Consider the following 25,667-nt stretch of genomic DNA (forward strand, 5'->3'; position numbering starts at 1 on the left):
GAGGTGTATATGTAATATGATGACTGCCTGCCTGACACAGCTTCACATTGGGACAAAGATCTTTAATAATGAAATGAAATGAGTACTTCAATGAATCTTATAACCTTTAACCATTATAGCTATATATTTAAAACAGGTTTACCTTGTTTCTCCCTGGCTGTGGTTCTTCATTGGCAGCTAAATGACAATTGACAAAATGCTTGATTAGTTAATGATAATTAACACAACCCTTGTATTTGTTCTTTAAAATGTTTTATCCGACTATACCTGTCTGACATTTCATGATTTTAACAGCCAGAACAATGATGATAATAGTGAGCAGGACGGTCACAGCACTCAGGATCACACTCATCAGGTTTATTCCATCAGACTCTTCTACAGGACAAAATGTGTCTTTAGTCTGATGGCTTCAGACAATGGCTTTCTGATAAGATGCCCATTGAAAAACTTCAGAGAAGAAAGGAGACTCTTACTTTTGGTCGTTAAATGTGTTTCATCTTCAGATTCACCATTACCTTGAAGTCAGATGAAGATGTTGACACGTTTTGGTTTCCTGTTTGTCTTTATGCTGTTTTCACACCATACTGTGATAACTGTAAACTAAAACAGATAAAGTATGACCACAATCTTACCTTGAACATGTAACTCTGTCACATCAGCAATGACTGTGTGTGTGTTCATGTAAAATCCACAGAAATACAGTCCAGAGTCAGATAAATCCACTTGTGTGATTTTAAGAAAGACTGTAGAGATGTTTGATCTCATTTCAAATTCTGCATTCTGAAATCCATCACAGAGAGAAGCTTTGTCCTCAGTCCTGTACATAGAGGCGATACAGCTGGCTTTGGTTCCGTTGACCACTCTGAACCAGTCTGTCTGAGTTGGGGTTGCTGAGATGTTGGAGCACTGCAGTGTGACTTCTTCACCAGGCTGGACCTCCACAGTCTGAGGCTCAGAAACTGAGACAGAGACCCAGCCTGAAACACACAGAGACAACAAGACATTTACTCCTCCGCTGATAAAACAACTACAGCACATCTAAATTAATTCAACACTAACTAAAAACCTGGTCATTCACTGGATTGAAGAGACAGTTGCAATGTTTGGTGCTTAAAATAATGACGTGACAGTACTTACTGAGGCTGCAGAGAAATATAACTGTTATCAAGGTGAAGCTCTTCATTGCGGTTATCAGCGTGTCACTGTCAGTATACTGTAGTTCATATCACTGAGCTCTTTTAAAGCGGTTAAGAGAGGCGGGGTCTTTTTGTTTTTTTTATTCTGCTTTTCAGGGACCTGCAATACAATGCAACACCTTTTGCGTAAATATTATTTCACTTTGATGTTTGAAATTTGACCTCACTGGCAGGGCGGTGCTAGAAGACTCAAAATCTTATGACACATTATAACAGTGTCAGATGCAGTTTGACACAAACATGGCCTCATAGAATTGCAGATGCATAAAGAACTCATCTGTGACTCCTGCCGTTTTCTACAGATACAGTATATTACAGTCTGGCATTACATATTAAACATGACAAGATTGTGGTGTTATATTTTAATGCCGGACACTGTTTTTTATTGATGTTTGGGTTGATTCTCAAGTTGAGTGGAACTGATAGCATGTGTCCTATGATCACTTACATTGATCAGCTCCCAGTTGATCCATCAAATGAATGAGTTGTCTAGTTGCTAGAATCTGCCCTGCTGACTAAATACTTTTTCAAAGGAGGTACAAAGTTTCTGTGTCTGTAGTCACCCGATATAAATGTAGCTGAGCCTTCATTAGACGAGCATAAAGCATTAGTGGTTTTAATATAGTTATTGTGAAACAAATAGTTAAAATCAGTATTCTCAATATTCTTATATGACTACTAGAATACATCATTGTCTCAAAATGCAGAGCTATGAATGTGTGCTGGCAACAGTGAAGCAGTTTTATTAGGCCTCTTCAAGTTTGAGGGCAGATGTTGTTGTAGCTTATCAAGGTAAAGCAGTTTGTGTAAAATATGAGCAGTGAAGTGATAATAGTTTGAAAAGAGATTCATGGCCGGGTGGCATTACTGTTGGTCTTTGAAAGCAGGAAGCCTTTTGATGTTTGTGGTCGAGGCTGAAGTTTTCCTCTGGTAGAGACTTTTGGCCTACAGAGACAATGCTGTTTGTCACTACATCATTGGTATTTTATTATTTATTTATCTGTACTTTTTTTTAAAAAAGAGTCGATAGAAATACATGCTGGTTATGTTTTGTCTGTATGAGAGGAGGAATAGGCAGGTTTCAATGGTTTCTTTATCACATTGACTCTTGAGACTGCTTTATTTTAACTTCATTAAGCTCAAGCCACACTGTGCTGTCTCTTCCTGTTAAACAAGTAACATGTACTCACTCACTCACCGTCTCCATCTTTCTATCTGTATAAATAAGTTTGACAGTCACTTTGCTTTCTGGCTCCTCTTCTATCAAACACCACATACTGTATGCTCTTTTTACCATCAGATGAAGATCATAGACTCACAGAATAAGAAAGACAGAGACTTTGGCTTAAAGAATGAAAAAGAGAAAGATGAGCAATAAATGAATACAGACATATATTCACTAATATAGACACTTTATTAAACAAAGAAAAATAATCTACAATATAACATTGTGTAGAATGAGGGTCTACACTGGAATGACTGCACTTGAATTGAGAGTCACCAATTAAAGATACACAACCTGTAGGATTATTAAAGTTAAAAAAAATTGTATTTCTTATACTCCTTTTTTCACTGTTTCCTGTTTATTTCATTTATTGTTTAGTTCATTTGTATTATCCAGTTTTTCTCCCATTGCACAAGACAATGCTATGTTGAGCCTTTATTTATTCATTTTTTGTTTGATGTTGTACAATAACATGGTATGGTTTGTTTTTGAAGTGAGGGATCCAGTGAGTGATATTTAATCAGTGCTGAAGTAATAGAAAATGTAGCAAGCATAAAGCAAACATTACTTGTCCACTTGTTCATATTAACACTTGAAAAGCAAAAGCAAAGCATCAGAGCTGCAGTTCCAGTTGCTTCCTGAGTCTATCTAGTGGCAGCATAAAGAACATGAGTATCTTCTTCTCTCCCTGTTGGAGGCCTCCTGCTTCTTATTGTTTTTGGAAGGAACATCCACACTGAAGGGTTCAGGTCATCAAAGCCCAAATTCTGTAAATCAGAGAGTTTGAGTCACACACTGTATCTCAATATAGCATAACTCCATGGTACTTGTAGGCACTATTGTAAGCACAATTGTTATTCATGTATTGGCTGATGGCTAAATTTTGTGTTTCAGCCACATACTATACACATACACTGGTTTACTCCAGATTTAGTAAGGATTCATCATCGATTAGTAAGAGTTATAAAAGAAACAAACACAAACAAATAAAAACAGATAAATGATTTAACCAAAGTTCAATATTTGTTCACACCATCATGAAATATCATCCAGAATGACTGAAGTAAAAATACAGAACCATCACCTCTACATATGTGAACATTCATTATTTAACATTGTGTAGTATGTTTGTAGTATTTCTTTGCTTTGTCACACAGAGACTGTTAGGAAGGAGGATGCAATCAGCAATCAGGATTAATTGAGGTGTATATGTAATATGATGATTTCCTGCCTCACACAGCTTCACATTGGGACAAAGATCTTTAATAATGAAATGAAATGAGTGCTTTAATGAATCTTATGACCTTTAACCATTATAGCTATGTATTTAAAACAGGTTTACCTTGTTTCTCCCCGGCTGTGGTTCTTCATTGGCAGCTAAATGACAATAGACAAAATGATGAATGATTGGTTAATGATAATTAACACAACCCTTGTATTTGTTGTTTAAAATGTTTTATCCAACTGTACCTGTCTGACATTTCATGATTTTGACAGCCAAAACAATGATGATAATAGTGAGCAAGACAGTCACAGCACCCAGGATCACACTCATCAGGTTTGTCTCTTCTACAAGAAAATAATGATAGAATTAGACTGGTGGCTTTACTCTGATGGCTTTAGACATTGTTAATATTCAGATTACTGACTGTGCTAATAAACACAATGAAAAAACTTGATAGAAGAAAGGAGAATCTTACTCTTAGTCTTTAAATGTGCTTCATCTTCAGATTCACCATTACCTTAAAGAAAGACAGATATTATACACATATTGGTTTCCTGTTTGTCTTTAAGGTATTTCCACACCACACTGTGATAATTGTTTCAACTGTCAACTGAAAGAGATAAAACATGACCACAATCTTACCTTGAACGTGTAACTTTGTCACATCAGCAATGACTGTGTTTGTGCCGATGTAAAATCCACAGAAATACAGTCCAGAGTCAGATAAATCCACTTTTGTGATTTTAAGAAAGACTGTAGAGATGTTTGAACTAATTTCAAATTCTGCATTCTGATATCCATCACAGAGTATAACTTTGTTGTCAGACCCGTACGTAGAGGCGATACAGCTGGCTTTGGTTCCGTTGACCACTCTGAACCACTCTGTCTGAGTTTGACTTTTGGAGATGTTGGAGCAGTGCAGTGTGACTTCTTCACCAGGCTGGACCTCCACAGTCTGAGACTCAGAAACTGAGACAGAGATCCAGCCTGAAACACACAGAGACAACAAGACATTTACTCCTCAGCTGATAAAACAACCGCAGCACACCCAAACGAATTCAACACCAATTCATTTGACAATACCCTGGTTCTTCACTGGATTGAAGAGACAGTTGCAATGTTTGGTGCTGAAAATAATCAAGTAACAGTACTTACTGATGCTGCAGAGAAATATAACTGTTATCAAGGTGAAGCTCTTCATTGCGGTTATCATCGTGTCACTGTCAGTATACTGTAGTTCATATCACTGAGCTCTTTTAAAGCGGTTAAGAGAGGCGGGGTCTTTATGATTCTTTTATTCTGCTTCTCAGGGACGTGCAATACAATGCAACACCTTTTGCGTAAATATTATTTCACTTTGATGTTTGAATTTTGACCTCACTGGCAGGGCGGTGCTAGAAGACTCAAAATCTTATGATACATTATAACAGTGTCAGATGCAATTTGACACAAACATGGCCTCATAGAATTGCAGATGCATAAAGAACTCATCTGTGACTCCTGCAGTTTTCTACAGATACAGTATATTACAGTCTGGCATTAAGTATTAAACATGACAAGATTGTGGTGTTATATTTGAATGCCTGATGCAGTTTTTTATGGATGTTTGGGTTGATTCTCATGTTGAGTGGAACTGATATCATGTGTCCTATGATCACTTACATTGATCAGCTCCCAGTTGATCCATCAAATGAATGAGTTGTCTAGTTTTCAAAGGAGGTACAAAGTTTCTGTGTCTGTAGTCACCAGTTTTAAATGTAGCTGAGCCTTCATTAGACGAGCATAAAGCATTAGTGGTTTTGATATAGTTACTGCGAAACAAATAGTTAAAATCAGTATTCTCAATACTCATCAATAAAAAAGACAACAGTTTTCATTTTGGGCATCTACATCTCATCAACGTACATTATCTTTGCATATCAGGAAACCCTATGGTGCATTATCATTCATATACAACAGGCTGGGATTATGAATTGTTTTCATCTTCCCAGTATGATCATCATCCCAAACATGGAAGCAATGATTTTTACAGCGAGGGGCCATAACAACCAATGATACAGTGCCAGCACTTCATAAAACTATGAGAGATGTCGTTAAAGTGGTGAACCACATTAAACAGAGCGTCAAGAACACTCAAGCAGTGCAAAGACCTGGGCAGTGAGCATTTGTAGGTTTACTGGTGTTCAGTTATACAATCATAGACCATAGAACATCAACGACTGGTCTTTTGATAACTTGTTTAGTGACAATGTGTGACTCGCACAAGTAGCTTATCTCACTGTTATTTCACTGTTTGAAGAGGAAATGAATCAAAATGTGTTCATGCAAGGGAGAAGAAGCTGTAGACTGAATAGTCACTGTGCATAGTACATAACCACGATAAATACCCCTTGTTCGATTCCCTCTCATACCCATCTCTCTCTCCCCTAGGTTCCTGTCTGCTTCTTCATTGCCACTATTCAAAAATATCAGTCGCACACACACACGCACACGCACACACACACACACACACACACACACACACACACACACACACACACACACACACACACACACACACAACACAGAAAAAAACACTTAAAAAGGCTTAACGTGTTTCCCAATGCATGTAATAAGGCACAAATGGATACTGCATGCAATAATACTGTGATGAAACTTTGAGACTATTGTCAGGAGCAATTTACATACCCAGTTATTCTATTTATTCCCCCAAACTTAGGTCTGTTACATCAGTACTGTGATGAATTTTTAAGTAAAGTGCTACGAAGTAAAGTGCTCAAATTAAATTATTATTTGTATAAACAGAAAGGGGCAGTTTTCTTGTTGTGTGAGAATAGCAAGTGATGTGTTTGTGGTCATAACTGAAATGTTCCTGTGGTGGAGACTTTGTTTTTGACTCACATAGACAGCAGTTTTGTTCCACCACAAAGTGCTTCTTTACTCTATTATCTTTCCCCCCCCAAAAAAAGGTCTAAATGCAGCAGCTAGTTTAATTTAGTACCAAACAAGGTCAGTTTTAGATGCTTCCTTTTATACTTTGCAACAAGTGTTGACGTTAGGGGCCTCATGATCTTCACCTCTTTGAAGCTCAGACCACACTGTGCTGTCTCTTCCTGTCAAACAAGTGATGTGGACCTCCCTCACTCCTCCCCCTGACAAACCCCTTGATTTGACTTCCTTGTTCAAGTTTGACAGTAATGAATGTCCTTTCTGACTCCTCCTCCATCACACATCATGCTCTTGTGCTTCTCAGCCAGAAGGCAAAAAAAATGAGACAGACTTTGACCCAGAGAGACATACAGGAAAAAATATGAGCAATACAACCACAGCTTGAGTACAGAAACATCATCAAGGTTTTATTTTATGTCAGTAACCCCCCTACCCACACTCAAAAGCACAGCAGATATAGAAAAAATGAAGCATAATTTCCACTTTGAGCTGCAGTTCCAGGCGTCTCCTGAGTCTATCTGGTGGCAGCATACACAACACTCAGCTCCTTTTCTCTTTCGGCTGCTGCCTGGCGGTTTCTTTTCGGTTTTGCCTTGAAATTCAGAGCTGCGTAGTTCAGGTCATCTGAGCCCATATTCTGTAATTCAGATTCTTACTGTTAAACTACTATTTTGTAACAATCTTTTACTTTTACTTCCGATAAGTAAATATGGTTATAAAGGCACAGCAGAAATGTCAAATTTTGTCTTTTCTGGAGAAAGAGCTTCTAGTTGAGCTGATGAAGCCTTTCAACGTTGTTTCAGAGGAGAAAACAAGCAATATCACTGTGGGAAAAGGTAAAAGTGTGGCTACCACTAACATTTGGCTGACAAGTTAAGTACGCCACATGCTCACAAAAATCTAAAATTTTCATGGAAACTAACAGACTAATGTGTACAGTTCACATAATGAATGTTCAGTGTTGACTCACCTTGTTTCCCTCTGGCTGTGGTTCTTCATTGGCAGCTAAATGATAAAAGGGAAAAGTCTGATTACATAATGATCACGCTTAGCTTTGGAGTTCTTCATTTCGACACAATTTAGAAGAGTGTGTGCTGCAAATTTCAAACTAGCGGTACCTGTCTGAAGTTTCCTGATTTTAACAGCCAGAACAATGATGATAATAGTGAGCAAGACAATGACAGCACCCAGGATCACACTCATCAGGTTTATTCCATCAGACTCTTCTACAAAAAAAAAATGATAGAATTAGACTTGTGGCTTTAGACATTGTTAATATTCAGATTACTGACTGTGCTAATAAACACAATGAAGAAAGAAGAAAGGAGAATCTTACTCTTAGTCTTTAAATGCGCTTCATCTTCAGATTCACCATTACCTTAAAGAAAGACAAAGATATTATACACGTGTTAGTTTTCTGTTTGTCTTTAAGGTATTTTCACACCACACTGTGATAATTGTTTTGAACTGTCAACTGTAAGAGATAAAACATGACCACAATCTTACCTTGAACGTGTAACTCTGTCACATCAGCAATGACTGTGTGTGCGTTGATGTAGAATCCACAGTAATACAGTCCAGAGTCAGATAAATCCACTTGTGTGATTTTAAGAAAGACTGTAGAGTTGTTTGATCTCATTTCAAATTTTGCATTCTGAATTCCATCACAGAGAGAAGCTTTGCTGTCAGACCCGTACATAGAGGCGATACAGCTGACTTTGTTTCTTTCAACTACTCTGAACCACTCTGTCTGAGTTGAATATGGTGAGTTGTTGGAGCACTGCAGTGTGACGTCTTCACCAGGCTGGACCTCCACATTCTGAGGCTCAGAAACTGAGACGGAGAACCAGCCTGGAACAAACAGAGACAACAAGAGATTTATTTCTCAGCTGATTACCAAAATCATCTAAATTAATTCAAATCTTTGCAAGTTTAAATCTTGGTGGTTTACTGGATGAAAGTGAGGTTTGTGTTGTATGTGGTGTTGAGAATAATATAATGCTGCTACTTACTGAGGCTGCAGAGAAGGAATGCTGTTATTAAGGTGAATCTCCTCATTGTGCGTAGCATCGTGTCTCAGACACTTTCTGTCCGTGTAACAGGGTTTCATTGGAAAGGGGCGGGGTAATGAATAGTTAATGCGAGAAAGCTCCAATCGCTCACCTCTATCTATAAAAGATACAACAAAAAATTTCAGTCAGCATACATTTCCTCAGTTACTCCCTTATTTTTTATAGCCATCATGGAACTTATTCTTACCTTCTCTGTATCAGTCTGGTATGGCAGCACAAACAGCAAAACATGGGCAGCACAATAATACAGACCAAACAATTATCCATTAAGCAAAACAAAAGGAAAAATACAGCAGCACATAATTAATACTGGATTGGATGATAAAATCAAATCACATCAGACTCATTCTTACTACATATTTCCCCTTGTCCCCTCTAAGAGGAATAAAATGTCTCTGTCCACCAAAAATATCTTCCCCTGGAAACAGTTTTATCTCACACAGGCTCTGCTCTTTACTGGACTCTAACCTCCAGGTCTTCTCCAACCACATGCACATAGTCGCCCCTTACTGACACTATAATCTTTGGCAGCATATCACCTCACTTCAGCTTAGTTCTCCACGGATGGACATGCTCCAAACTCTTGCTGCTTCTAACAAGCATGTCTTCTGCTTGACGTGCCTCGGATGGGATCACAAAGAGAGCAGCATGATGCAGCCTGTCTGCTTTGTGTGCACTGCTGGGCTCTTTCTCCAGTCCAACACTGACAATGTATGGACCATTTGTGTGACAACTCACTGTGCTGCAAAGATAATGAATTTGAGCTTTACATGGCTGTTGTTGACGAACATGAGTTCACTGCTTAATCTGATCATCTGTTGCCACTGCCTGACACCTTGGCTGAGATTCATCCTCAGTGACTGAAGATGATGACAATCTCTTGTATGTCTCGGTCTCTACTTACCTTCAGAAATTTTCCGCTGACTTCAGTTTGGCATGATTTCCTAAAGGTTATGGTCATGGTAGCGGAGTCCCACACCATTGCAGAGGACCTTATCTTCCTTGCAATTGAAGATAAGCTGCTCGATCAATCTGCAGTCAATACACTGAAGACCATACCGCTGGTGAATGATACTATAAGTAGGTGGACTGAAGAAATCTTCAATGACATCAAACAACAGACTTGTAAAAAGTCTTGTGCTCATTTTGCATTACAGATGGATGAATCTACAGACATCGGCCCACACACAAAAGCACAGCAGAAATAAAAATAATAAAACATCTTTTCCAATGTGAGCTGCAGTTCCAGTTGTCTCCTGAGTGTATCTGAGTATCTTGCCTACACAGACCACCTACAACTCTACAAAGATGCACTCAACGCAGCCCGTACCACCTACTACTCCCACCTCATCCACTCTGGCTCAAACAACTCCAAGGCTCTGTTTTCCACCATAAACTCACTCCTCAAACCCCACGACAACACTCCCTCATCATTTATAACTGAACAGTGCCAATCATTCCTTTCATACTTCCAAACAAAAATAGACACCATCTACAGTAACCTCAACACCTCTGGAATCCTTCCCATCTCACTCATCTCACCACCTGCCACCATCCAGCCCCTGTTACAGTTCTCTCCAATATCTCCAGCACAGTTAACAACTCTCATGACCGGGATAAAAACCTCCACCTGCACCCTGGACCTCATCCCATCCAAACTCATTAAGGACTGCCTCCCTGTCATCTCCCCACTCATCACCTACATCATTAACACCTCCCTCAGCTCTGGTTCTGTTCCCCAAACCCTCAAACTGGCTGCCACTACACCTGTCATCAAAAAATCTGGTCTCAACACTGAGAATCCAAGTAACTTCTGCCCCATCTCCAATCTCCCCTTCCTGTCAAAAATCCTGGAACGTGCTGTAGCCTCTCAACTCAGTACCTACCTCATCTCCAATAATCTCTTTGAATGCTTCCAATCCGGTTTCCAATCTCAACAGACCACAGAGACAGCCGTCCTCAAAATCACTAACGATCTCCTCTCCTCAGACTGCGGTCACCTCACCATCCTCATCCTCCTTGACCTCACAGCAGCCTTTGATACCACTCCATCCTGCTCTCCCGACTGAAATCTTCAGACCACATCACTGGCACAGCACTCACCTGGATCCACTCCTACTTCACCAACCGTCACCAGTTCCCCCAGGGATCGGTGCTTGGTCCCCTCCTCTTCATCCTCTACATGCTCCCCCTTGGCAAAATCATCCATCATCACAGTCTCCGGTTTCACTGTTATGCCAACAACATCCAACTATACATCTCCACCAAAGCCATCACCAACACCACCCCCTCCACACTCAGCAACTGTCTCACTGAAATTAAAAAATGGATACAAAGAAACTATCTCCAACTGAACAGTGACAAATCGGACATCATCATCATTGGTCCTACATCCCACACCAGGCCCACCCAAAACTTCAGCCTCACCTTCAACAACTGTACTCTGTCCTCCTCCCCTCACATCCAGAACCTTGGAGTCATCTTTGACAGCCAACTCAAGTTCGACCGCCACATTAACCACATCACCAGGACTGCCTTCTTTCACCTCAAGAAAATCGCCCGTCTCCGCCCCTCACTCACCTTCTCTGCTGCTGAAACCCTGATTCATGCTTTTATAACATCCAGACTAGACTACTGCAACATTATCTTATACGTTGCAGTAGTCAAGCATCTTGGAAACAGGAAAACACTTCAACACTTGTCTGTGCAATGGAAGAAAACGTTTTGTTGTTGCTTGTTTTTCTACTAAAAAAAAAAGATAACATTGTGGATTGCATGTATCCCATGTAGCAAAAATCATGCCCAGGTCTGTTATGTCAGCCTTGTGATGACGTTCAAATGAACATTCTTTATAGAACAGTGATGTTCAGAATATATTACCTGAAAGGTTTATCACTGCTACACTTAAATTTAGATTCTTGAAACTTGATAAGCATCAGCAGTTTAACTTGTTTAAAAAGCATGTATACCTGTAATTCAGGATAAGTTTGCATTTTTTGTTTCATACTTCATACAGTTAAACATAGATTCTTGAAACATAATGAATTAATGAACAAATTCAGTGAACACCTGCTAACATTAAAACACTATTTATTGACAGTGTAACTTGAGACTGTGGCTGAGTATGTTCCAAATAGAGAGTTTACAAATGACGTAGGTGCATCAGATGTCTTTGTTCAATTATAAAGGCAGATGGTGATGTGCAAGAATAGCAAGGCACTTGATGTGTGTGTGGTCATAACTGAAATGTTCCTTTGTTGACTTTAGAGGCCTTATGATCTTCACCTCTTTGCAGTTCAGACCACACTGTGCTGTCTCTTCCTGTCAAACAAGTGATGTGGACCTCCCTCACTCCTCCCCCTGAAAAACCCCTTGATTTGACTTCCTTGTTCAAGTTTGACAGTAATGAATGTCCTTTCTGACTCCTCCTCCATCACACATCATGCTCTTATTCTTCTCAGCCAAAAGGCGGAAAAAATTAGATAGACTTTGACCCAGAGACACAGGGAAAAAAACAACCACAGAAACATTATCACAGTTTATTTTTTGCCAGTCACCCCCCTGCCCACACACAAAAGCATAGCAGAGATAAAACACAATTTCCACAGCCAGCTTATCTGTATCAGTCTAGTATGGCAGCATGGACAGCAAAACATGGGCAACACAATAATACAGACCAAACAATTATCCAGTAAGCAAAACAGAAGGAACTACACACATTTCCCCATGTCCCCTCTAAAAGCAAAAACAGGTCAGTGTCCACCAAAATATCTTCCTCTAAGAACAGATTTATCTCACACATGCTCTGCCCTGCACTGGACTCTAACCTCCAATTCTCCTCCAATCACATGCACATGATCACCCATCACTACCACTATCATCCGTGGCAGCAAATCACCTCACTTCAGCTTACTTCTCCACGGATGGACATGCTCCAAGCTTGTCTCTGACCATCGTGCCCGGGTCTCATTACTGCTTCTAATGAGCATCTCTTCTGCTTGACGCTGCTTGACTGCTGAAAAACAAAAAGGATAACATTGTGGATTGCATGGGTCCTAAAGTGGATGGAATGGTTACTGCACATCCCATATAACCACAATATCCCTGGTTCAATTCCATGTCATACACATCTCCATCTCCCCTTGTTTCCTATCTGCCTCTTCATTGCCCACTATCCAGTGAAGACAAAAGTACCCTATAAATGTTTCCCAGTGCTTGTCATGAGGCTCAACAAGTGGATACTGCAGGCAAACATTATCTGAAGAAAACTTTGAGACTTATGTCACAAGCAAAAATCATGCCCAGTTATCCTATTAGTTCACCCAGACTTAGGTCTGTTATGTCAGCCTTGTGATGACGTGCAAATGAACATTCTTTATAGAACAGTGATGTTCAGAATATATTACCTGAAAGGTTTATCACTGCTACACTTAAATTTAGATTCTTGAAACTTGATAAGCATCAGCAGTTTAACTTGTTTAAAAAGCATGTATACCTATAATTCAGGATATTTATATTTTTGTTTCATACTTCATACAGTTCAAAATTAATGAACGAATTCAGTGAACACCTGCAAACATTAAAAAACATTTGGTAAAAGTGTAACCTGAGACTGTGGCTTAGTATGTTCAAAATGGAGAGTTTAAAAATGTCGTTGGTGCATCAGACCTCTTTGTTCAATTATAAAGGCAGATGCAAGAATAGCAAGGCACTCGATGTGTTTGTGGTCATAGCTGAAAAGTTCCTGTGGTGGAGACTTTGTTTTTGACTCATATAGACAGCAGCTTTTGCCACCACAGAGTTCTGCTTTACTTATCTCTTTTTTTTGCTTCCAAAAAGTCTTAATTTAGCAGCTAGTTTAATTTATCCCAAACAAGGTCACTTTTAGATGCTTCCTTTTATACTTTATAACAAGTGTTGTCTTTAGAGGCCTCATGATCTTCACCTCTTTGAAGTTCAGACCACACTGTGCTGTCTCTTCCTGTCAAACAAGTGATGTGGACCTCCCTCACTCCTCCCCCTGACAAACCCCTTGATTTGACTTCCTTGTTCAAGTTTGACAGCAATGAATGTCCTTTCTGACTCCTGCTCCATTACACATCATGGTCTTTTTCTGCTCAGCCAAAAGGCAGAAACAATTAGATAGACTTTGACCCAGAGAGACATATAGGAGGAAATATGAGCAGGAAAAAACAACCACAGCTTGAATATGGAAACATTATCACAGTTTATTTTTTGCCAGTCATTCTCCTGCCCACACACAAAAGCATAGCAGAGGTAAAAGTAATAAAACACAATTTCCACTACAAGCAGCAGTTCCAGGCATCTCCTGAGTCTATCTGGTGGCAGCATACACAACACTTAGTTCCTCTTCTCTTTCGGTTGCAGGATGGCGGGTTCTTTTTGCTTCTGGCTGGAAATTCAGAGCTGCGTAGTTCAGATCATCTGTGTGCTGATTCTGTGAATCCAATTGTTAATATTAAATAACTTTCTGTCTCCATACTTCAGACACACTCTGCCACACGCACAATAACACTCTCTAATATGATTCTAAAGGCACAGCCAATTAATTTTTTTCTTCGGGAAATATCTTCCAGTTGAGCGAATGAAGCATTTCAACTTGTTTCAGAGGGGGAAAAAAGAATAATATCACTGTGGTGAAGAAGGGAAAAGTGTGGCTACCATTAACACTTAGCTGACATTTTGAGTGTGCCGTATGCTGACAAAAATCACACATTTTTCACAAAAAATACTGTCACTTTTCACATCAGCTAACCTTAACTTAGTTGAAATTAGAAATTGAAAGTGGTGGTTCATTTTAGTTTAGGTGGCGGACATATTATGAGATAATAAAGATTATTAACAGGCTGTTTACAGTTCATATAATTAATATTCAGTGTTGGCTCACCTTGTTTCTTTCTGGCTGTGGTTTTTCATTGGCAGCTAAATGATAAAAGGGAAAAGTCTGATTACATAATAATCATTGCTGATTTGTTCATGTCAACAGTTGAAAAGAGTGTGTGCTACAAGTTTCAAACTAGCTGTACCTGTCTGAAGTTTCCTGATTTTAACTGCCAGAACAATGATGATAATAGTGAGCAAAAGAGTCAAAGCACCCAGGATCACACTCATCAGGTTTATTCCATCAGACTCTTCTCCAAGAAAAAATGATAGAATTAGACTAGTGGCTTTACACATTGTTAATTTTCATATTACTGGCTCCTTGTTAATAAACACAAAGAAAAAACTTGATAGAAGAAAGGAAAATCTTACTTTTAGTCTTTAAATGTGCTTCATCTTCAGATTCACCATTACCTTGAAGTCAGGTGAAGATATTATACACATATTGGTTTCCTGTTTGTCTTTATGTTGTTTTCACACCATACTGTGATAATTGTTTCAACTGTCAACTGAAAAAGATAAAACATGACCACAATCTTACCTTGAACGTGTAACTCTATCACATCAGCAATGACAGTGTTTGTGTCGATGTAAAATCCACAGAAATACAGTCCAGAGTCAGATAAATCCACTTTTGTGATTTTAAGAAAAACTGTAGAGTTGTTTGATGTCATTTCAAATTTTGTATTCTGAAATCCATCACAGAGTGAAACTTTTCTGTCAGACCCGTAAATAGAGGCGATACAGCTGGCTTTGGTTCTGTTGACCACTCTGAACCACTCTGTCACAATTGGACTTTTGGAGATTTTGGAGCACAGCAGTGTGACTTCTTTACCAGGCTGGACCTCCACAGTCTGAGACTCAGAAACTGAGACAGAGATCCAGCCTGAAACACACAGAGACAACAAGAGTTATACTTCTCAGTTGTTGAAACAACAAAAACATCTAAATGAATAAATTCAAAACTAACTAATTTGCAAGTTTAAATCCTGGATGAAAGAGAAATTTGTTTTATATTTGTTTTTCAGAATAATTTAATACTGGTACTTACTGAGGCTGCAGAGAAGGAACGCTGTTGTTAAGGTGAATCTCTTCATTGCGTAACACCATGTTTCTGCCTAGACTCTTTCTCTCAGTGTAAGAGGGTTTCATTGGAAAGAGGCGGGGTAATGAAATGTTAATGCTAGAAAGCTCCAATCGCTCACCTCTATCTGTATAAGATGCATCAAAGAATTTCAGTCAGCATCCATTTCCTCAGTTACTCCCTTATTTTTTATAGCAATCATGGAAGTTATTCTCAGCTTCTCTGTATCAGTCTGGTATGGTAGTATAGACAGCAAAACATGGGCAACACAATAATACAGACCAAACAATTATCCATTAAGCAAAACAAAAGGAAATATTAAGCAGCACATAATTAATACTGGACTGGATGATAAAATAGAGATAGGGTGAGAAGCTCAGTTATCCGGAGGGAGCTCGGAGTAGACCCGCTGCTCCTCCGCGTCGAGAGGAGCCAAATGAGGTGGCTCGGGCATCTAATCAGGATGCCTCCTGGACGCCTCCCTGGTGAGGTGTTCAAGGCGCGTCCCACCGGTAGGAGACCCCAAGGAAGACCCAGGACACGCTGGAGAGACTATGTCTCTCGGCTGGCCTGGGAACGCCTCGGGATCCCCCGGGAAGAGCTGGACGAAGTGGCTGGGGAGAGGAAAGTCTGGGCTTCCCTGCATAGGCTGCTGCCCCCGCGACCCAACCCCGGATAAGCGGAAGAGGATGGATGGATGGATGGATGATAAAATCAAATCACATCGCACTTCTTCTCACTACATATTTCCCCATGTCCCCTCCAAGAGGAATTACAGGTCTCTGTCCACCAAAATATCTTCCTCTAAGAACAGTTTTATGTCACACAAGCTTTATCAATCAATCAGTATAGCGCCAAAACACAACAATGTCATTTCAAGGCACTTTACACATAGAGCAGGTCTAAACCGTATTCTTCAGGTTTAATTTTAAAGAGATCCAACATTCCCACATGAGCAAGCACTTGGAGACAGTGGCAAGAAAAAAGTCCCTTTTAACGGGGAGAAACCTCAGGCAGAACAATGCTCAAAGTGGGCGGCCATCTGCCTTGACCGGTTGAGATAGAGAGGAGAGAGGGGAAGGATAGGAGAGAGAAGCTCATTGAAAATCAACATTGAAGTTAGAGGCTGTCATCTGTCATTGCAACGTCTACAGGCCCGGATTACCTGTGAGACGAAAAAGCACAGTGAACTCCATAGTAGAAGTTTAACTTATGTGTTTCCCCCTGCAGTCTAAAGCCCAATTTCCACCGGGTCCGTCAGTGGCGCGTTACAGCTGCGCCGTGGTCACCGGAGCTGATAGATACCACTATAATCAATGAGAGTGTCTCCACCGAGAGCGTCTCAGCAACGTCCCAGCAGCGGCTCTCTGCACCGCAGTGCTATCAATAGGTAGCATTTCTATTTTTGACGGAGCTGTTTCTAACTCGCAACAAGCTCAACAGAGCAGATTGCACCAGACAGGAAGTCAGACACTGAATCAGCATAATAAAACTTCCGTCTTTCAAAATCAAACAACCTGTGCAGCCTCCCGATCGTATTTCAGCAACAAACAGGAATAAAACAGACAGATAAAGACTCCATCTAGCTACGTAGCCTACTGACACATGAGATAAGCACAAAAATCAAAGAAAATTACCAAATCAACCAAAATTGAGCAAGTTAACAAAATCGGGCCGTTTAGTTGTGCTGCTACTACAGTAATTACTGTAGACTAAAGGCACCCGTTCGGATTTGATAGGGCTGCCGTAATTGCTGTATTAACAGTGCAACTTCATTTTAAAAGGCACAGCTCTCCCACAGCATGCTCCACTCCGCAGCTGTAACACTCCCGGTGTGAGTTGACACCAGGCAGAGGACGGAGCTAAACCGTACTGCAGGTCTCCCAGTAAGCCTATAGCAGCATAAACTAGGAGCTGGTCCAGGAAAAAGCCTGGGCGGGCCCTAACTGTGAGCTTTATCAAAAAGGAGTTTTAAGCCTACTCTTAAATGTAGAGAGGTTGTCTGGTCCCTGGATGGAATCTGGGAGATGGTTCCATAGGAGAGGAGCCTGATAACTGAAGGCCCTGCCTCCCATTGTACTTTTAGAGATACTAGGAACCAGAAGTAGGCCTGTATGCTGGGAGCGAAGTGTTCTAGTAGGTACATAAGGTACTATAAGCTCTTTAAGACATGATGAAGCCTGACCATTAAGAACTTTGAAGGTAATGAGACGGATTTTAAATTCAATTCTAGATTGAATGCAGTGAAGCCAAAATGGGAGTAATATGATCTCTTTTTCTAGTTTTTGTCAGAACGTAGGCAGCTGCATTCCGGACCAGCTTTACTGGACTTTAACCTCCAACTCCCCTCCAATCACACGCACACAATCATTCATCACTGCCACTCTCATCCTTGGCAGCGAATCACCTCACTTCAGATAAGTTCTCCATGGATGGACGTGCTCCAAGCTCGTCTCTGACCATCGTGCCCGGGTCTCATTGCTGCTTCTAATGAGCATCTCATTATTTACATTGCTGTTGATGACAAATATGAGTTCACTGCTTAATCCGATCATCCCATGCCACTGCCTGACAGCTTGGCTGAGACTCTCCGTTCATCTTCAGTGACTGACAATCATGACAATCTTTAGTATGTCTCTACTTGTACCTTCAGAAATCCTCCGCTGACTGCAGTTTGCCATGATATCCTGAAGGTTATGGTCGTGGTAGCTGAGTCCCACACCATTGCAGAAAACCTTATCTTACCTGCAACCATTGACATGGTCAGAGAGCTGCTGGATCAATCTGCGAATCACACACAAATAAATTATTTATATTTATTTATGTATTTATTTACTCACCAAGAAGCCTCCCATTGCGCACAGTGCCAGCTTGTAGTCTGTTCCCAACCATGCTGTTACTCAGAATGTATTAATCATGCGTTGAACCTGGCCCTCTCGCCAAAATGTTGATTAACATTGATCGATGTACATTGATCGAATGAAAATGTTTCCTGTGTGTGCAGTCGATAGCTCCAATTGCATTAGGAAAACCGGCTCTCGCTGCAAATTGCGCTTTCATGTTGACCTGTTCAGCTGCATTGTATGGGAATTTGATATACCTGGCTGACATGCAGATAATTCCGTCCTACACGGCTGGCATGGTTCAGCTCAGGGTTGACTGGCACAGTCCTGATCGGTCAGCCAGCTCCCTCTGGAATGCCCCGGTTGCTAGGAACCCCATTGTGGTCAGCACCTGTATGGATACAGACAGCACACAGTTCCAGGAGGATTGCCCTTGGGAACCTAAAGCGCCTGATGAGCCAGTTGTCATCATGTGCTAGTAAATCCTCTCTATCTCTGAACACACGTTCTCTTCGTATTGCTAAAGCAGCCAATGTCGTTAACGGTATTTTCTACACCATTTTGCGCATGCTTTTATGTCCACTCATGTAATTGCGGACACGTGGGTGTGTTAATTGTTCAAGTGTCTCTGATGTGCACATCACTTAGTCTGAGAACTAATTGTTTTCACATTTATTTGTTATAACAGTTTCCCAGCATCACTTCTAAGTGTCGCCAAAGGATCAACAGCTGTAGAAATGTGCGTACGCCAGCCATGAAGTTGGCGTTAGGCACCGCACATTCCCACGGTCATTTCACTCTTGATACATGTGAACTTTGCTGTGAAAAAGAGCGTATGACACGTTTTTGTGCCTACGCACCCTTTGTACATGAGGCCCCTGGTACTTTCAAATGCAGCGCAAAGACCCGGGCAAGTGAGAATGTGAAGGTGTTGTATCATGGATTATTTCAAGGGGAAAGCTACTCACACTTTCACAAACTTTGAACATAAATTACAGACTTCCTTTTGGAGAACAACTAACCTGTTACCAACCTGTTTATTGATGATATGTGGCTTTACAAGTTGCTTATCTCACTGATGTGTTTGAACAGGAAAACACTTCAACACTTGTCTATGCAAGGGAAGAAAAACGTTTTGTTGTTGCTTGTTTTTCTATTGAAAAACAAAAAGGATAACATTGTGGATTGCATGCGTCCTAAAGTGGATGGAATGGTTACTGCACATCCCATATAGCCACAATATCCTTGGTTCAATTCCATGTCATACACATCTCCATCTCCCCTTATTTCCTGTCTCCCTCTTCATTGCCCACTATCCAGTGGAGACAAAAATACCCTATAAACCAGAGGTCTTCAACAGGGGGTCCACGACCCCTAGGGGGTCCGGGATGTACTGCAGGGGGGTCGCGAAAGTTTTAGTTGATTACACATTTTTTTATATTCCCCCTCGTAATTTGTTCCATAAATTGAAATGTCTTAAAATACACATTAACATGAATCCAACACACTGTAGTGAACAGATGAATGGAGGCAGAAGACGTCTTTCAGTCAGCAATGCACACATTCAGCGACACACAGGAGCTCTTTCAAGCTGGGCACCGGTTCATTCACAACACCTGTCCCGCCAACGAGGAGGACCCACCCCTATCGCTGCTGTGCCAATCACGAGGCCGTACCTTGCACATGCTAAATAAAAACATGAATATATGAACCTGTGTATTACAGATATCCCAACTCTCCCGGAAGTTCCGGGAGTCTCCCGCATATTGAAAGCAGCTCCCTGACGCCCACAAATGAGATCCAATCTCCCGGAATCTGGAGTGAGCAAGGGCGCGAACTAGAGAGTGACTGTGTGTGTGTGTGTGTGACTATAAATGTAGCGTGTGAGATCAAGCATCCTTATTTTATAGCTCTGTATTGCCGCTTATTAAACCGATCGCACCCCCACCTCACCCCACCCCACCCAGCACTGACCGACACCAAGTGTAACAGTAATCCCACCCCCGGAACGGACCTCCCTTGCAGGTTGGGATGTCTGGTATTATTTGAATATTAGTATTGAATGCACAATAACAAGGTACATAATACATGGCACTATAGGACCAGTTTAATATAAAACACAATTTTATACAATATGTAAAAGTAGGGGGTCCCCGCTGTGTCTCCATCTGTTTGGGGGTCCTTGGCCTGGAAAACGTTGAAGACCCCTGCTATGAACAGTATAGAAACATAATGAATTAATGAACAAATTCAGTGAACACCTGCTAACATTAAACACCATTTGCTGACAGTGTAACCTGAGACTGTGGCTGAGTATGTTCAAAATGGAGAGTTTACAAATGACGTAGGTGCATCAGACCTCTTTGTTCAATTATAAAGGCAGATGGTGATGTGCAAGGCACTCAATGTGTTTGTGGTCATAGCTGAAAAGTTCCTGTGGTGGAGACTTTTCACTGATACAGACAGCAGCTTTTGCCACCACGCAGTGCTGCTTTACTATATTATCTCTTTTTTCTTGCTTCCAAAAAGTCTTAATATAGCAGCTAGTTTAATTTTGTCTCAAACAAACAGGTCAGTTTTGGAAGGTTCATTTTATACTTTCCAATAAGCTTTGACTTTAGAGGCCTCATGATCTTCACCTCTTTGAAGCTCAGACCACACTGTGCTGTCTCTTCCTGTCAAACAAGTGATGTGGACCTCCCTCACTCCTCCCCCTGACAAACCCCTGATTTGACTTCCCTGTTCAAATTTGACAGTAATGAATGTCCTTTCTGACTCCTCCTCCATCACACATCATGCTCTTGTTCTTCTCAGCCAAATGGCAGAATAAAATAGATAGACTTTGACCCAGAGAGCAATACAGGAAGAAATATGAGCAGGAAAACACAACCACAGCTTGAGTATGGAAACATTGTCACAGTTTAATTTTTTGTCAGTCACCCTCCTGCCCACACACAAAAGCATAGCAGAGATAAAAGTAATAAAACACAATTTCTACAGCGAGCTGCAGTTCCAGGCGTCTCCTGAGTCTATCTGGTGGCAGCATACACAACACTTGGTTCCTTTTCTCTTTCGGGTGCAGGACGACGGGTTCTTTTTGCTTTTGGCTGGAAATTGAGTGCTGCATAGTTCAGGTCATCTGAGCCCATATTCTGTAAATCAAATTGTTGAAATTAAATAACTATTTTGTTTTACAGTTATAGGGTTATGAAGGCAAAGCAGAAAGGCCCATTTTAGTCTTTTCTGGTGAAATATCTTCTAGTTGAGCTAATGAAGCACTTCAATGTTGTTTCAGAGGCGAAAAAGACAAATCACTGTGGGGAAGAAGCGTAAAGTGTGGCTACCACCAATATTTGGCTAACATGTTGAGTACACCACATGCTCACACAAATAAAACATTTTGCACAAAAAATAATGTCACTTATAAGATCAATGAACCTAAACTGCCAGTTTAAAGTTTGAAGATCATAGTTGAAATCAGAAATTGAAAATCGAAATGAATGGGGTTCATTTAAGTTTAGGTGGAAGAGATATTATGAGATAATAAAGATTAGCACACTGGTTACAGTTCACATAATGAATGTTCAGTGTTGGCTCACCTTGTTTCTTTCTGGCTGTTGTTCGGCATTGGCAGCTAAATGATAAAAAATTAAGTATGATTACATAATGATCATGCTTAGCTTTGAATTTGTTCATGTTGACACAATTTACAAGAGTATGTGCTACAAGTTTCAAACTCGCGGTACCTGTCTGAAGTTTCCTGATTTGAACAGCCAGGATAATGATGATCATAGTGAGCAAGACAATGACAGCACCTAGGATCACACTCATCAGGTTTATTCCATCAGACTCTTCTACAAGAAAAAATGATGGAATTAGACTATATTTCTTTAGTCTGATGGCTTTAGACATTGTTAAGATTGAGATTACTGGCTCTGTGATAATTAACATGTTGACAAAACTTGATAGAAGAAAGGAAAATCTTACTTTTAGTCTTTAAATGTGCTTCATCCTCAGATTCACCATTACCTTAAAAGAAAGAAAGGTGAAGATATTATACACATATTGGTTTCCTGTTTGTCTTTAAGGTATTTCCACACCACACTGTGATAATTGTTTCAACTGTCAACTGAAAGAGATAAAACATGACCACAATCTTACCTTGAACGTGTAACTCTGTCACATCAGCAATGACTGTGTTTGTGCCGATGTAAAATCCACAGAAATACAGTCCAGAGTCAGATAAATCCACTTTTGTGATTTTAAGAAAGACTGTAGAGATGTTTGAACTAATTTCCAATTCTGCATTCTGAAATCCGTCACAGAGTATAACTTTGTTGTCAGATCCGTACATAGAGGCGATACAGCTGGCTTTGGTTCCGTTGACCACTCTGAACCACTCTGTCTGAGTTTGACTTTTGGAGATGTTGGAGCACTGCAGTGTGACTTCATCACCAGGCTGGACCTCCACAGTCTGAGACTCAGAAACTGAGACAGAGATCCAGCCTGAAACACACAGAGACAACAAGACATTTACTCGTCAGCTGATAAAACAACATCTAAATAAATTCAAAACTAACTGATTTGCAAGTTTAAATCCTGCATGAAAGAGAGGTTTGTTTTATATTTCTTGTTCCGAATAATTTAATACTGCTACTTACTGAGGCTGCAGAGAAGGAATGCTGTTATTAAGGTGAAGCTCTTCATTGTGCATACCACCGTGTCTCAGCAAAGACTCTTTCTATCAGTGTAAGAGGGTTTCATTGGAAAGGGGCGGGGTAGTGAATAGTGAATGCTAGAAAGCTCCAATCGCTCACCTCTATCTGTACAGATGCATCAAAGAATTTCAGTCAGCATACAATTCTTCACTTAGTCCCATAGTTTTTTACAGCCATGATGGAATGTATTCTCAGCTTCTCTGTATCAGTCTGGTATGGTAGCACAGACAGCAAAACATGGACAACACAATAATACAAACCAAAAAATTATCCAGTAAGCAAAGCAAAAGAAAATGTAGAGCAGCACATAATAAATACTGGACTGGATGATAAAATAAAATTACATCCAACTCATTCTCGCTACTTATTTTCCTTGTCCCCTCTAAGAGGAAGTACATGTCTCTGTCCACCAAAATATCTTCTTCTAAGAACAGTTCTATATCACAAAAGCTCTGCCCTTTACTGGATTCTAACCTCCAACTCTCCTCCAATCACACGCACACAATCACCCATCATTGCCACTCTCATCCTTGGCAGCAAATTACCTCACTTCAGCTTAGTTCTCCATGGATGGACGTACTTTAAACTTGTCCCCTACCATCATGCCCAGGTCTCATTGCTGCTTCTGCTTCTGAAAGTAGTATGATGCAGCCGTTCTGCCTTTTGTATACTGCTGGGCTCTTTCTCCAGTTCAACGCTGACAATGGTCGGACCATTTTCGCCTGTTTGACAACTCACTGTGCTGCAACAATAGTGAACTTGAGCTTAACATGTCTCTCCATGGTGAACATGAGTTCACTGCTTGATCCGATCCTCCACTGCAACTGACACTGCTTGACACCTTGGCTGAGACTCTCCGAGTGGCTTCAGTGATGGACTATCATGACAATCTCTTCTGTGTCTCTACCTGTGCCTTCAGAAACCTTGACCAACTTCAGTTTGGCACAATTTCTTGAAGGTTGTGGTCATGGTAGCAGAGTCCCACACCATTGCAGAAGACCTCATTTTTCCTGCAACCGGACACATAGCCAGAGAGGCGCTGGATGAATCTGCGGCAAATACACTGAAGACCATACCCCTGGTGAATGATACCCGAAGTGGGCAGACTGACGAAATCTTCCATGCCATCAAAAAACAGACCACAGCTTGGATCACGGCAAGTGCTCATTATACATTACAGATGTCGCGAAACAGGCAACTTCACTTGTACTGTGCTTTTGTACTTGGGTTGAGTAATTCTAAGCTGGGATATTTACGTCAGAATCACAACTGGTAGTGCTCCCTTGGATGACCAGAAAATCTTCTGGGCTGGTGAGGAGAATAATCGTTAAGGCACAGAATGTGATATGGAACTATTGTGTTTTTTGCACCAAGGGGCCTTATCAGCTAAAGATATGGTGCCAGCACTTCATGAATATTTGAAGGATGTCATCAGTGGTTGAACTGCATTAAACAGAGTGCCAATAACACCTAGTGGTTTCAAAAGCAGTGCAAAGACCTGGACAGTGAGCGTCTGCATGTTTTGTATGATGTGGATGTTTTGAAGGGGAAATGTACTCACACACTTTCACAAACTTAGAACACAAATTATATGCTTCCTCTCAAAGAACATCTAACCTATTGCCAACCTGTTTATTCACCATGTGTGGCTGATGTTTTTGAACAGGAGAACACTTTAAATTTGTCAGTGCAAACTAACTAAAGTAAAAACTGTAAAACTAAACCTAATAAGAAGATTGCATTTTGGATTGCAAGTTTCTAAAAGTAGACAGAATGGTTACCACACATCCCACATGACTACAAAATAACTGGTTCAATTCCATGTCATACACATCTCTCCCTCCCCTTTTTTCTTATCTGCCACTTCATTACCCACTATCCAATGAAGACAAAAATGCCAAATGAATAAAAAAAAAAAGTTTAAAGAAGAGGCTAAATATGTTTCCCAATGCTTGTCATGATGCGCCACAATTGGATACTGCATGCAAACATTGCCTGAAAAAACATTGAGATGTTTGTCAGGGGCAAAAATCATCATCACTTATCCTATTACTCCACACTTAGGTCTGTTGTGTCAACCTTATGACGAAAGGTTAGGTAAAGTGCTATGGAATATTCGTCATATTTCAATGACCCTCAGTATGTATTCCCTGTGAGATTTATCACTGCTACAATTAAATTTACATTATTGAACTTGATGAATAAATGAACAGATTCTGTGAACACCTCCCAACATTAGGAACCTGTTCGCTGAACGTGTAACCTAAGACTGTGGCTCAATTTGTTCTAAATGGAGAGCTGTGCAGTTAACAATAACACAGTTGCATCAGGCCTCTTTGTTCAATTTTATAGGTAGATGTTGATATATGACAGTAAAGTAATGAAGTAATAAGGTATCAATTAATGAGTGGAGTGATTTCACAAAGACAGAAGATGTTGGGGTATTCACGTGGT

General features: G+C 40.5%; 4 protein-coding genes and 1 gene segment (V, D, J or C); all 5 read right to left on the reverse strand.

The window, feature by feature from the left end:
- Nucleotides 1-253: 253 nt before the first annotated feature.
- On the reverse strand, nucleotides 254-1,183 carry LOC128383398 (immunoglobulin lambda variable 1-51-like). The segment is given in 3 exon segments: nucleotides 254-375; nucleotides 633-977; nucleotides 1,138-1,183. Coding segments are annotated over 3 exon segments (513 nt in total).
- Nucleotides 1,184-2,060: 877 nt separating this feature from the next.
- LOC128383399 (uncharacterized) lies at nucleotides 2,061-4,847 on the reverse strand. The gene is made up of 6 exons (XM_053343028.1): nucleotides 4,802-4,847; nucleotides 4,289-4,633; nucleotides 4,122-4,163; nucleotides 3,892-3,990; nucleotides 3,764-3,798; nucleotides 2,061-2,141 (listed from the first exon to the last, which is right to left on the reverse strand). Exons 1-6 carry the CDS (start codon nucleotides 4,845-4,847, stop codon nucleotides 2,061-2,063), a joined length of 648 nt encoding a protein of 215 aa, XP_053199003.1.
- Nucleotides 4,848-7,109: 2,262 nt separating this feature from the next.
- Nucleotides 7,110-8,653, reverse strand: LOC128383875 (uncharacterized). The gene is made up of 5 exons (XM_053343466.1): nucleotides 8,608-8,653; nucleotides 8,102-8,446; nucleotides 7,714-7,821; nucleotides 7,566-7,600; nucleotides 7,110-7,232 (listed from the first exon to the last, which is right to left on the reverse strand). The coding sequence occupies exons 1-5, from the start codon at nucleotides 8,651-8,653 to the stop codon at nucleotides 7,110-7,112; spliced, it is 657 nt and encodes a 218-aa protein (XP_053199441.1).
- Nucleotides 8,654-14,449: 5,796 nt separating this feature from the next.
- LOC128383876 (uncharacterized) lies at nucleotides 14,450-15,665 on the reverse strand. The gene is made up of 6 exons (XM_053343467.1): nucleotides 15,620-15,665; nucleotides 15,110-15,454; nucleotides 14,941-14,982; nucleotides 14,715-14,822; nucleotides 14,570-14,610; nucleotides 14,450-14,479 (listed from the first exon to the last, which is right to left on the reverse strand). The coding sequence occupies exons 1-6, from the start codon at nucleotides 15,663-15,665 to the stop codon at nucleotides 14,450-14,452; spliced, it is 612 nt and encodes a 203-aa protein (XP_053199442.1).
- Nucleotides 15,666-18,796: 3,131 nt separating this feature from the next.
- On the reverse strand, nucleotides 18,797-23,202 carry LOC128383400 (uncharacterized). The gene is made up of 6 exons (XM_053343029.1): nucleotides 23,157-23,202; nucleotides 22,657-23,001; nucleotides 22,483-22,524; nucleotides 22,242-22,352; nucleotides 22,095-22,129; nucleotides 18,797-18,886 (listed from the first exon to the last, which is right to left on the reverse strand). The coding sequence occupies exons 1-6, from the start codon at nucleotides 23,200-23,202 to the stop codon at nucleotides 18,797-18,799; spliced, it is 669 nt and encodes a 222-aa protein (XP_053199004.1).
- Nucleotides 23,203-25,667: the final 2,465 nt, after the last annotated feature.

Source organism: Scomber japonicus, chromosome 22, assembly GCF_027409825.1.
Source record: "Scomber japonicus isolate fScoJap1 chromosome 22, fScoJap1.pri, whole genome shotgun sequence".
Classification (NCBI taxonomy): domain Eukaryota; kingdom Metazoa; phylum Chordata; class Actinopteri; order Scombriformes; family Scombridae; genus Scomber; species Scomber japonicus.